The sequence below is a fragment of the Mustela nivalis genome (genome assembly GCF_964662115.1).
Source record: "Mustela nivalis genome assembly, chromosome: 14".
Taxonomy (NCBI): Eukaryota; Metazoa; Chordata; class Mammalia; order Carnivora; family Mustelidae; genus Mustela; species Mustela nivalis.
This window is the reverse complement of record NC_139033.1, coordinates 66,225,950-66,238,011: the sequence shown is the minus strand read 5'-3', so window position 1 is coordinate 66,238,011 and position 12,062 is coordinate 66,225,950. Positions and strand designations below refer to the sequence as shown.

At 47.9% G+C, this 12,062-nt stretch overlaps 1 protein-coding gene across 5 annotated transcripts in view; it reads right to left on the bottom strand.

The window, feature by feature from the left end:
- Positions 1 to 12,062, bottom strand: part of TMEM241 (transmembrane protein 241) — a 110,970-nt gene that overhangs the window by 49,046 nt on the left and 49,862 nt on the right. For 3 of the 5 annotated variants that reach the window (XR_014302689.1, XM_082698779.1, XM_082698778.1), the window contains exons 7-11: positions 10,252 to 10,303; positions 8,608 to 8,656; positions 7,778 to 7,823; positions 6,391 to 6,426; positions 3,552 to 3,598 (exon numbers count right to left, since the gene is read on the bottom strand). Coding sequence is in view for 4 of the 5 variants with exons in the window: in XM_082698779.1 (XP_082554905.1) it covers positions 3,552 to 3,598; positions 6,391 to 6,426; positions 7,778 to 7,823; positions 8,608 to 8,656; positions 10,252 to 10,303 (230 nt within the window). In the remaining variant the exon portion in view is untranslated. The remainder of the gene's footprint in view (positions 1 to 3,551; positions 3,599 to 6,390; positions 6,427 to 7,777; positions 7,824 to 8,607; positions 8,657 to 10,251; positions 10,304 to 12,062) is intronic. The other 2 variants (XM_082698780.1, XM_082698781.1) reach the window with 1 other exon arrangement.

Genomic DNA, 12,062 nt, shown 5'->3' with positions numbered 1-12,062 from the left:
CAAAATATAGACAGTCTTCTTTTCAGGTGGATTTCACAAGTAGTTTCCCTATTCTAGTCAGGATTGTTTTGCTACTCAACATTCCTGATCCAAGCAAGCCCGTAAGGACCAGCCGTTGATAGTAAGGTTTCAAGTCAGTGGCACCCCACTGACCAGAGGCAAAAAGAAAAACACTGATCTATGTCTTTAAGGCCCCTTGGCATACAATTTCTAGAAGTTCTAAGAAAGCAACAAACGGGATCACAGTGACCACTCGCAGAACACCTTCATACACAAAAAATAGGTGAAATTTTACAGTGTTTCCTTGGGATCCTCGTGGCTTAGAAATTGGACTTTGTGCTGGGATAGATGGAAATCTTCAGCTTCTTCTGGAAGGCAGACACCAGCTTGTACAGAACCCCACACGCACCTTCACCAGGGCCTCCACTTGACCCTGATATTGAGGCCTGAAGGCCTCCTGAACCCTACAGCTTTGGGGCATCCTTTCACTGGGAAGCCTCAGCCACCTACAGCAAGAGGCCAAGCAAGAAGCCAAGACCACCTCGTCTGTTGCCACCAGAGTCACAGCTGGTCTTTTAGGCCAGCAAGATCCTTCTCAGGAGCCCGGCTTTCTTCACCTGCCTGGCCTCTTCAGAGACAATCCCCTCAGCCACCTGAAAAACTGCAACACAGCAAATATCCACATCTAGAAGTCCCTCCGGAGAAGTGTGCCCAGTCTCTCTGATGAATCCCACAGGACTTACAACTCCCTGAGCTGCCCACCACAGACCCATCAATCATTCACCAGACAAGTGACCAAAGCCTGCAGAAGGAATGGGACTAAGCATCTGATGTCCATACTTTTTTTTTTTTTAATATAATCTGGAGGAAAATTAATCTTTGTAAATATCTTTTTCTGGTATAACTGAGTTTCAAACAGGTTCTCAAAATAAGAGTGATTTGTTTTTTAGCCCCTATACATTTTTTTTTTTTTTTTTTTTTTGGAGAGAGAGAAAGAGTGAAGAGGGAGAAGAGAGAGAGAGAAGGAAAGAATCTTAAGCAGGCTCCATGTTCAGCTTGGAGGGGAATGCAGAACTCAATCTCACAACTCTGTGATCATGACCTGAGCCAAAATCAAGAATCAGATCCCTAAACCAACAAGTCACACAGGAGCCCCATAACCCCCATACATTTAAAAAAATTCAGTGGTTTGGGGGCACCTGGGTGGCTCAGTTGTTGAGCAGCTGCCTTCGGCTCAGGTCATGATCTCAGGGTCCTAGGATCGAGCCCCCCATCAGGCTCCCTGCTCAGCGGGAAGCCTGCGTCTCCCTCTCCCACCCTACTGCTTGTTCTTTCTCACGCTGTGTCTCTGTCAAATAAAAAAATAAGATCTTTTTTAAAAATTCAGTAGATTTTAGCATGTTATTTGAGTTGTACAACCATCACCACTACCGAATTCCAGAACATTTCATCACCTCAAAAAGAATCCGGAGCCTATCTTAAATTACTCTTCTGCCCAGGCCATTCTACGACCATAAGCTGTTGACCATTTTGTGTGCCCAGAGAGTATATCCTTGCACTAACCTAAAAGTTCAGCAGTAACTCAAGGTGAAATGTGGAAATGCTGGCCAAAGTGTATAAACTATTACTAGCATCCCTATGCTCAGAAACTGGTGGACAAACGCCCCTCAAACCAAGAGAAGCCTGGGGTGGCTCAGTCGGTTAAATGTCTGATTCTTGATTTCCGCTCAGGTTGTGATCTCGGGGTTGTGAGTTCAAGCCCCACATTGGGCTCTGCGCTAAGCCTAGAGCCTGCTTAAGATTCTCTCTCTCCTTCTCCCTCTGCTCCCTGGCCCCTCGCATGTGTGCATGCACAGACATTCTCTCTCTCTCTCAAAAACAGAACAAAGTAAAAACAAAATCCAAGAGAAGCTCTCATAGGAAATTTTAAAAAATCGTATTTAAGTATTCACTCACTCAGGAGACTTTCTAATAAACCACAGGATCCCTGAAAAAAGAAGCATTTAAAAAGAAAAACCTGGGAGAAGGGTCAGGACCTAAATTCCAGTCTTTCTCCGCTACGCCTCCCCTGCTCCCCTTGGCTACATCCCTTAACTGCTCCGGGCTCCAAGTTCCCAATTTGCAAAAGAAGGTGGCAATGCAGATAATCACTAAGACTCCTTCCAGCTCTGAGAATCGTGAGTAACAAATGAACGAGCATCACCTCTTAGTCCAAAGGCAGAGTGATTTCTTTAGGTGAGAATTAGTCACCCCAGTCCACCACTAATTCCACAGGGAGCAAATGTGCATGCAGCTCGAGGAGAACCAACGAACCTTCCAAAGGCTTTGACCAAAACCTCTTTGCAAGGGGGAGGGTCTTCGGGGGCTCGTGAGTATCTCTTGGATGGCGACCTCCTGACGGCATGAAAGAATGACAGGAGGCATGCGCCAAGGCATAGAAGCTGTGGCACAGGTGAGGGGAAACGGGTAGCGTTCACATCATGGGTTTCATATGATTTTTGTTTTGCTAAGGATAGGTTTTCAACACGAGTGTGCAGAGGGCACGCAACAGCAAACCTCATAGTCGGGAGACAGCCCCAGGCTGAGGGAATGGGCAGAAAACAGCAGGTGTGCATCACAGTGGGAAAGTTTGGAGTAAGGCTCTGAGAAAAGAAATTCAAGGTATCCTCATGAGACACGGGTTCAGATGGGTCAGATACGACCAAGAAACACTGCGTCGCTACTGACAGTTTCCTTGGGAGACTAGTTCAAATAATCTGAAACAGCTAAAGGCACCAGCAGAAAGCTGTCATCGTTTTGGGCACAACGGGAGCTAGAAAGGGCTTTAGAAATAAGCCAGTTCACCTTTCTCATTTTAACTGACACTCTGAGGGCTTGGGAAATGCCTTAAGCCCAGCAAACGGCCAACAAACATGAGTTGAAGGAGCCTGACTGATGAAATGTGCATTTCCAGCCATACCGCACGCAGATACTATTTCGTGACATTTGGCATTAACTTCAAAACCTTTCAGAGTAAAAAACCACAATGGAACAGAGTATTGCAGGTGATTCCTGAATCCGGGAAACAATTATAAAATAACCAAGGCAGCCAACAGGGCAAAGGTAAGCTTTAAAATCTGACTTCCTTCATCAATGATGAATATCATATGATCGCGTATGATGAAAATGTACGAAAGGATGTCAGTCGGCAGTAGGGTGAATCTGAACTTTTCCACCAAATCCTTTCCCACTAGGACTGAGGCAATTCTGGATGTTTGAAGAAGGAACTTTAGAAAAAGAGAACATGAGCACTAGTTTATCCAGCAGATAACAAGCCTGTCTGGACAGCTGAGGCCGCACTAGATGAAAACACAGACTACAAAATTCAAGAAGGGGTAAGAATAAATTCACGGGCGATGGATCCACAAGGGGTCATTGAGACCAGTTTCCAGCACGTGGGCCATGCCTAACCCCGGAGCGCCCATCCCGGCAGGCAAACCACGCTCTCTCACAGAATCTCCCTCAGAGATACAACTGGGTCACAGCGCTGGGTTGAATGGGCCACAGAAAACAAACGGACTTACCTGTGGGATGAGACGCAAGTCCCAGAAGCACCACGCTGAAAATGGAAGAGCAGAGCAGTAAGAAGTCTTCCCCCAGCACCGAGAAAACAGCAACACACATTTCTGCCCATTCTGCTCAGAAACAGTGAAATCTGCCTAAAAGCTGATTATCCATAGAGAATGGTCTCACTCAAAAGTGAGAGGGTGAGATCTCCTGACATGCCTCGGTTTTGGGCAAGGGGGCTCACCGTACGCCGTGATGGGCCAAGGACCCACGCCCCACTCCGAGGCCAGCCTTGGGCCGTTATCACCATGCTCACCTAATCTGCCAAGAGTATGTATAAGCTCAACAAAGCAGACTCTCAATTACAGATTGGCTGCAATGAAAAAACTAGCTGTTGCGCACGAGGTATGTGTGATTACCATAAAATTAGTTCTGTAGAAGGTAAGCTAGATTTCCCACAGGATGATCTATCCCACCCACCATGTGCCTAGAAACTACCTGGACTGATGGGCAATGGAACCGAAAAGGATGAAGAAGAGGAGGAGTGTTTCTCTGACACTGGCCCTATTGGTCCTTGGTATTCTCCCATCTTCCTCTCTGGAAGCTTCTCCCATCTCCCAGGAAGTACCCGCCGACTGCACCTTCACACTGCCCTGGGTCACCCCAGAGTCACCTTCTTCCATCACAATTCCATGCTGCCCAGCTGGCTATCTGGGTAGAGGTTAGGAATACAACTTTTTATCCAAGGATAGGAGGGAATTTTTAAAAATTTTAATGCCAGGTAGCCTACGCTGGTCCTTCTGCTGGCTGGACATCAGAATAGCCAACACCCTGGCTAGGCTCTCTAAGGGCAAGATCTGGGCACCAACCGGTTTTCTCCCTGGGTGGAAACTTACACCCCTGGGTGCACTCAAAGGCACCAGGATGGAGAACCATCAAAGTCTCTAGCTGGTGACATTATAGGCAGTGTGGAGGACAGTTTGAACAGGGAAGCCATGGTTAGTGTGACAGGGCCGCCCCCTCTCTACCCCGCGGTTAACTCCTTGCACCATTTCAGTTTTTCTCAATTTCTTCCTTTCCTCTGCCCCTGAAGTGCAGGTTCTCTGATGGCTCAGAGGAGGGGCGCCATGCGAAGAGGCAGGAGGAGAGGAGGGTCAGGAGAAAGGCAGTGAGAATGCTGGTCATTCAGAAGTCGTGGGTTTGTTAGACAGGCCTTACACGCAGCTGCAAAACACACACACACTACAAACAAGACTAGAGACGTTCTGTCCTTCGCTGGCCATCTCTTCTTTCTTTGGCAAACACGGACCCTGTACATACACACTCCATTATTTTATCTCACTGGATCCCCTTTTGGTTAGAATTCCTATGGCAGGACAGAGGAGGCCCCTTTCCATCCCCAAGTAACTCCCAGGGCTTGCTCTGGTATCCCAAATCCCATCACTGGCATCATCGGAAAGGATGTTCCCAAAATAAAATATTAGGGGACAAAAGTAAGAAGAAATAATTAAATGAAAGGGTTGATCCTCTCATTCCTGTTGGAGTTTGGCAAATCTACTGGCATACCACTCCTAATTCCTCCACTGTGACCTCCTATGGGAAAGAACCACATTTTATTCCTTCTGGATCTCAAGTGCCTAGCGGGACGAGACATAGGGCAGGCACTGCGCATGTTTTTGGAATTGTAGTTATTCACTTTAGGAGTATTCATGGTGGGCATAGGTTATACCTTGAAGCTCCCTATATTTCTAAGACTATATGTGACATGTAAACCCTAAGAAGAAATTATAAGCCTGTAAAAGGCATATCATGACAGACAGCAGACTTTTAAAATGCATTCAACAGCTGTTTATTGACTGTCCAGTCAGTGCCAGCTACTGTTCTAATTTGGGGATATGGCAATGAACAAAACAGAAAACCTTCCTCTCTTTCCCATATAGGAAATATAATGGGGAAAGAGGAGAAAAATGTGTTCTCTACAGGTTGAAGTCCAATCAAAGTCAGAGCCTGACAGAACCCCTGTCTATTTCCCTCTGACACACACACACACACACCCAGTTTCATCTGCAAAATGGTGGTGGTGGGGGGGAGTAGCAACAGGGAACATGTGATAATTTTATATTTAACGTTTAATAATGTCTGTAAAAATGGTGTTGGGCATGCATTCCATAATATTCATTCCTTATAAATTACCTAAATTTCTTAAAATTTCTAGACATTCTGTTTATTTTCAGCCTCAGATCCAACCTCCTCCTTTATTCCTTCCTTCATCCATATGCCATACGGCGGCATGGACAGCTCCAACCTCTGGCTTCTGGCTCGTGGTGAGCTCCCTTCAGTCTCCACCTCAGGCCCAACCCACACACTAGGACACGTACTCGTGTGTGGACAGGTGAGCCTGCAAGTCCACCCTCCACGCATATCCTGTCCCCCACTAATACCCTGTCTTTGGACACTTCTTGGGTCTAGGAATGTGCTGGTAAGATAGAGGGCCTGGGAATCAAGCCCAGGACCACTTGAGCAGGGAATTCTAGGTCCCAGGCTAGAAGGGAGGATGTGGGCCCTGGGAAGTAATGTCCCCTTAGCCTTACAGACTTCAGCACCCATGGGGAAAGGCATGGCCTTCTGAACTCTGGAGCCAGAAAGAGGTCCCTCTTGCCTGGTCTACGGATAGAACTACAATTTGGTTTTCTCAACTTCTAGTCATCTCACAAATTATTTAGCTTGCCTCTCTGGTAGGCACCCTGGCTCAGAACTCTGTAATCAAATTATTATTGGGAACTAAAAATCCGTTAGCTCTAGAAAGACAGGAGTTGTTTCTTGAAAACTTAAGTTATATTTTACCTGAACATATAGTTTAAGTACTGCTGGTCAATGTCGCTAAGGAGTCAGAAAAAAAAAAAAAAAGAGAGAGAGAGAGATAAGACATGTAAAATAACAGAAGGGTTTTACATACACAAAAGAGGCATTATATTCTAATAAATTATATCTATGATTAAGTTTCTACATTTAAAAATTGTCAATAAATTGTATGAAGTATACTTTATATTCAAAACTTTTTCCTCACTTGTTTTTAAAAAAACACTTCCTAATTAATAGTTATCACAAACATTTTTACCTGTGACAGATTATCTCCTACATGTACATTTTCCACTGCGAAAGGAGAGTCAAGTCTCTCAGGCCATTGACTGGCTCCCAGGGCCACCATATTTGACAGATAAAAATACAGGACACCCAAATAAATCTGAATCTCATATAAGGAATCCCGTTCAAGTATACTCCAAATATTGCATGGGCTACAGTTATACTAAAAAAAGGACTCACTGGGATGCCTGGGTGGCTCAGTTGGTTAAACGGCTGCCTTCGGCTCAGGTCATGATCCCAGCGTCCTGGGATCGAGTCCCACATCGGGCTCCTTGCTCGACAGGGAGCCTGCTTCTCCATCTGCCTCTAGCCTGCCACTCTGTCTGCCTGTGTTTGCGCTCTGTATCTCTCTCTCTCTCTAACAAAAAAAAAAAAAAAAAAGGACTCACTACTTCCCTGAAATTCAAATTTAACTGGGCATTCTATATTTTATCTGGCAACTTCGCTGGCTTTTTGCTGCAGAAGCCCTTCACTGAAGGAACAAAAGGTGTTCTAAGGACTGAAAGTCACAACCTCTGAGAGTATAATCTCCTCCCAGGGGTCCTTCTGGTGACCCCAAAAACCCAGAGGCCAGGGGGCCAGTCCGGGGCCGCTGAATCTCCCAGCTGCAGGCCGACCCATGCCAGGACTCCTCTCTCTTTCATTGACATTTGTCTGTTGTCTGCTGTGTTGACTGAGCAACAAAGCTCTCATTTTACCCCAGCACAGAGCTCAGGACTGGGGGAACTTCTGGGTCTGAAAGAAGTCAAGTTAGAAAGGGGCTGAGGAAACAAGAACAAAAAGTTGGCCTCTGAGCTGGAAGAAGTAAACTGGGGCCCCAAAGCAGCGGATCACGTAATTTTTATAAAAATGTCATCTGAACAGCTGCCCCTGCAGGAAGAGGCCAGGCTCTTCACCTACTGATGACAGTGGGTAGGATCAGGTGCTGGTGGTGCCCGCATGCAAGGGCCCAACAGCAGGAGAAATGGCCCTGGGGGCCCCCGATTGCCGTGCAGTCTCCAGCTGAACAGAACAAGCTCACGACACCGTGGGTCTCACCCCTTTGCTTGAACCGAACAACCCACCCACCACACTAGAAAAGGTTTACCTTAGCGCGCTGGGTTTCCGGACCTTCTGCAATATCTTATATGCCCCTGAAAACGAAGCGGTGCGTGTTACTGGCACAGGACATTCTGCGTAAGGGGCTGCCCGCACCTGCGGGGAAGCAGGAAAACCACAAGGGCGAGGGCAGCTCTTCCCGAGAGGGTCACCCCCCACCCCACCGACAGGAGGCGGCACCACCGCTCTGTGGGGGGGAGTCCAGGATGCCAGTACAGTAATGCCCTGTGATGACTGTTCGTTCAGTACAGAGAGGGCTGGGCTAGGAGGGCTCGTGATCCGCAGAAGGACACAGTTCACAGGCAGGTTTCAGCTTCCTTTGCAAGGTGCACAGGAGGAAGGGACACGCGGCATTTCTGAACCGTGTGTAGCCAAAGCAGGGCCCTGCTCCCCCTAAGACTCCAGACAGGAAAAACTAAACGGATGACTGGAAATGAAGTCAGATGGCCCTCTTAGTTCCCCTGCTTCCCTCTTTTTGGGTATGCTGCTGAAGGACAGCGTTTCTGACACAAACTTCTGGATCTCTTCTCGCCATTTTTAAAGACCAACCAGCGTTCCTCAAGTAGACGTGAGCAAGCAGGCCAGAGCCGTGGTGAGTTAATTAACGTTTGTCGAGAAAAAGAGGAGACTATATCAGAAATGGGAACATTTGAGGAAAACGCCCAAACAGGAAAATCAGATAAGAAAATGCCCATTTAAGTTTAACCTTGACGCCTTGTCTGTAATCTTCCTATCGTTCAAGGTCTCCAAAAGTGGGTATATCATAAGATCTAAATAATAAGCCTCAATGATTTAAGTAAGCGTTCTTTTAAAACTTACCTACGCAGATTAAGTGAATTACAGCCCAGAAATATCCACCGGGGTCAAACTGTAACACAGGATTTAAAAAATAGTAATAATAAAATGGCTATAAGTAGGGACAAACGGGACCCAGAGTGGCCATCAGAAACCCTCAATGTCAGTGAATGGTGCCAAGCAAGGGTGCCATGACAGGACTCTGGGGCCTTTGGCCAGTCCATCCTCATTTCTCACCTCGATGTCTATGAGATCTTCCTAATAGGGCTCTCTGCCTCCAGCACCCCTTTTCCTGTTCTCCACACTGCCTTCACACGGTGTCTCTACAAGGCTAATCAGATGGTGTCACCTACTGCTTAAAATCATTCAGTAGCCCCCAGTGACTTCAGGATAAAATCCAAACTCATGGTACCCAAGGATCTCTAGGACAAGCCCCTGTCAACCCCACCAGTCCCATCTACTGCATGCCCCCCGGAGGAAGAACTTGCACTCCCCGAGCCTGAATGCTTCCCCTACCAACTCAGCTGAGGAGCACTCCCTCTCTTCTTCCCCTCCTTATTTTTCTCTGTCGAAGTTTATCTCACTACACTCTGTTTCACGTATCATCTCTCTCTTTCTCCACCACCCACTAGCCTGTCAATTCCAGAAGGGCAGGAATTTACACTGGGGCATGCACATAGTGCTCACTAAAGCTGAATCCTAGAAAGGCAGGACACCCCCACGACAGCGCCCACACCTGCTTTCTTCTTCTGGCCATCTGCTCCTCGCCCTCCAAGATTGAGGTCCAGAGAGCAGAGTCCGGCTCTAGCATCAGAAAGATCCCCACTTACTCACTAGCTGGTGACTTGGGGGCCTTGTTACTCTTCAGCTATGCAATGGAGACAGTAAGAGTCCTCCTTGGGCAACTGTGAGATTTTGAATAAAATAAAGCACATGAAGCATTGGCCCAGAGCCTGGCACATAGCTGGCTTCCTGTAATCATTAGTTCTTCCCACTTCCCTGGTCCCCAGAGTCTTCTTAGGTGCCGCATGGCATCCCTATCTCCCCACGACAGAGCCCTGGCCTCCCCATGCTATAATTATCTGTTTCTTGTCTGTCCTCCTCTCCTTTGCTCTGACTAGACTCTGACTTCTGCCTGGATGAGGACAATTCTTCTTTGTGTCCCCAGAGCCTGGCTCAGTGCCTGACACTTGACGGGGACTTAATAACTGCTGGGGGAGAAAAGAGAGAAGACAGACCCACCACAAGACGACTACCGGGGGGTGAGGAGGCGGGTCCTCAAGGCCTAATAAGAAAAAACTCAGGGTAACAAAGTGAAAATCACTCTGCAGATGAGGCCCTTGGATGAAAGGGAAAATCAACATCGCCTCAGTGCACGAGGCTAGGGCAATTTGGGCCGGGACTTATGGGTCCTCCAAGCACATACAGAGGGCCAATGGCACCCACCATAGCCCCCGGAGCCCAGAGCTCCGCCGAGCTGCCATAGCCCTGAAGAAAAGGCGAAGACCTGCGGAAAAGGTGTTGACCTGGCCTAGAGGCACCTAGCCTTTGCAGAGGCTGGGGTTCTTCTGATTCCCAAAGGAAGGACTAGGAAGTTCTGCTCATACACGGAAGCTTCAGACCATAAAAAAGACACCTGGAAGGCAAAATGAGTGCCCTTGAACTTACCTGGGGGTCATTGAAGGGAAGGCATCCTGCGGCAGCCAGGAGGAAGAGGGCACTGTGCAAAGAGAGATGAAAGAGGCAGCTTCACTTTTCAGTATCAAAGGGTTGCCCAGAGAGCGTGGGGGCTGAAACACATGGAGTGGAGCGAGCCTGGAGCCGAGCCCCTGTGAGACTCCGCCCCGTGCCCTTAACTCCTCTGAGAACCCCATTAGCTGTGCAGTTTTCCACTGCGTGCCCCCCCTGGGGACCAGACAGTTCCCTCCCTGGGGTTCAGCTGGCCTCATCCCCAGACATGGGCACTTACTTGCAGGACATTTGCAAAACCACAGCTGACTCACTCGAGAAAAACAGGATGCCCGTGAACCAGGTAATAAGAAATTTTCTAAACCACAGGTCCCCCCAAATACACAAAAACTGGGTAATCAGACTGCAGTTCTGCCACTTAGGAAAAAGGAAACACCGTGGAGTGCATGTTAAAATCTTTTGCGCTTTACCTTCCCCACATGATCAACCTGAACATCTCCAGTGATGGGACAGGTGTGTGCCATATGCCTCCTGATACGACATACCAAGACGGCCACATCACTCCCGTGGCATTCCTGCCAAATATGCAGAACCCACCGCTTGTGGCCGGCGGCCTGGGGCAGGGGAACCAGTACGGGGAATCCTCAGAGCTGGGACCTCACGGCCCTGGAAGATCAGCACAACACGGGACACCCTGGAATACAAGGAGGTCCTCCACTCTGGGCTGCCCTCCTACAGCCTCGCCAGCTTTGACGGCGCACACACAAAGAGCCTCCAGAAGACTCCAAGGCAGCAGACTGTCAAGGGACTCTCAGGCAAACGGTGGGATGAATGGAGGGAGGTGGCTGGAAGGGTTTCTGGGACTTCACAGAATTAGGCAGGTTTTAGGTGGGGAGAGGAGAGGAGAACTGTAATGGGTTTGGTGTCTACCTACAGCAGAAGGCTTTATAGGCTACAGGAAGCTACAGGCTTCCCCATCCACAGGCAATGCATGTTAGAGGTCCTCTTACACAGACAGCCCCTTGGGGCTGAGAGGAGATGGGGAACAGCCAGGTGGAAGACATTGCTTGGTTTCCCACCAAACCTGGCCTTGAGCAACACCTGATTATATCAGGTATTAGTGGGTTTTAATGCCTCTCTTTAACACCTGCTAATCTTTTAAACGAGAGGATGAGTCCTGACAGTGTTGTGTTTTTCTTTTTCCAAGTAGCAGCATGTAATAAAGGCAAAATAAGAGACTGGATGAAAGCCCAGAAATACTTGAAACAAAAAGTCCTAAATCCATGTGTCAAAGCATTTCTGTTGGTTTTCTATCCTCAGGACTGAGCTTTGGAGCTATGGCCGAGGAGGCTGGAAGCAGCTAGAGAACAGGGTTACAGGTTAGCACATAGCAGGGTGTGGGGACTGGCCCGGAGTCCAGCCCAGCTCGTGTTTCAGCCGAGGGAACGAGGCACAAAGGGCCATGAAGTCTGCCCTTAGTCGCCTTGCTGTGGCCCAAGACCATGACCCAGATCCCTGACCCTGCAGCCAGTGCTTGTCCCACCAAGGGAATCATAAAAACCCAATAAAGTGCAAACATGATTGTAAGCATTTTAAGTCATTTTCCATTTTCCTTCTCCCATCAGTATTGCACAACTCTTAGTGAAGTTTTGGGCATCAGTGACTGAAATCAAGCATGGGTTATTTTCCCCTTAGGAACAGAATATTACAAAAACAAAACAAAACAACAAAAACAGAGAAAGAAAGAGATAGTAAAATTTAGCACAAGACACAAAACAGGGCTATTTAAC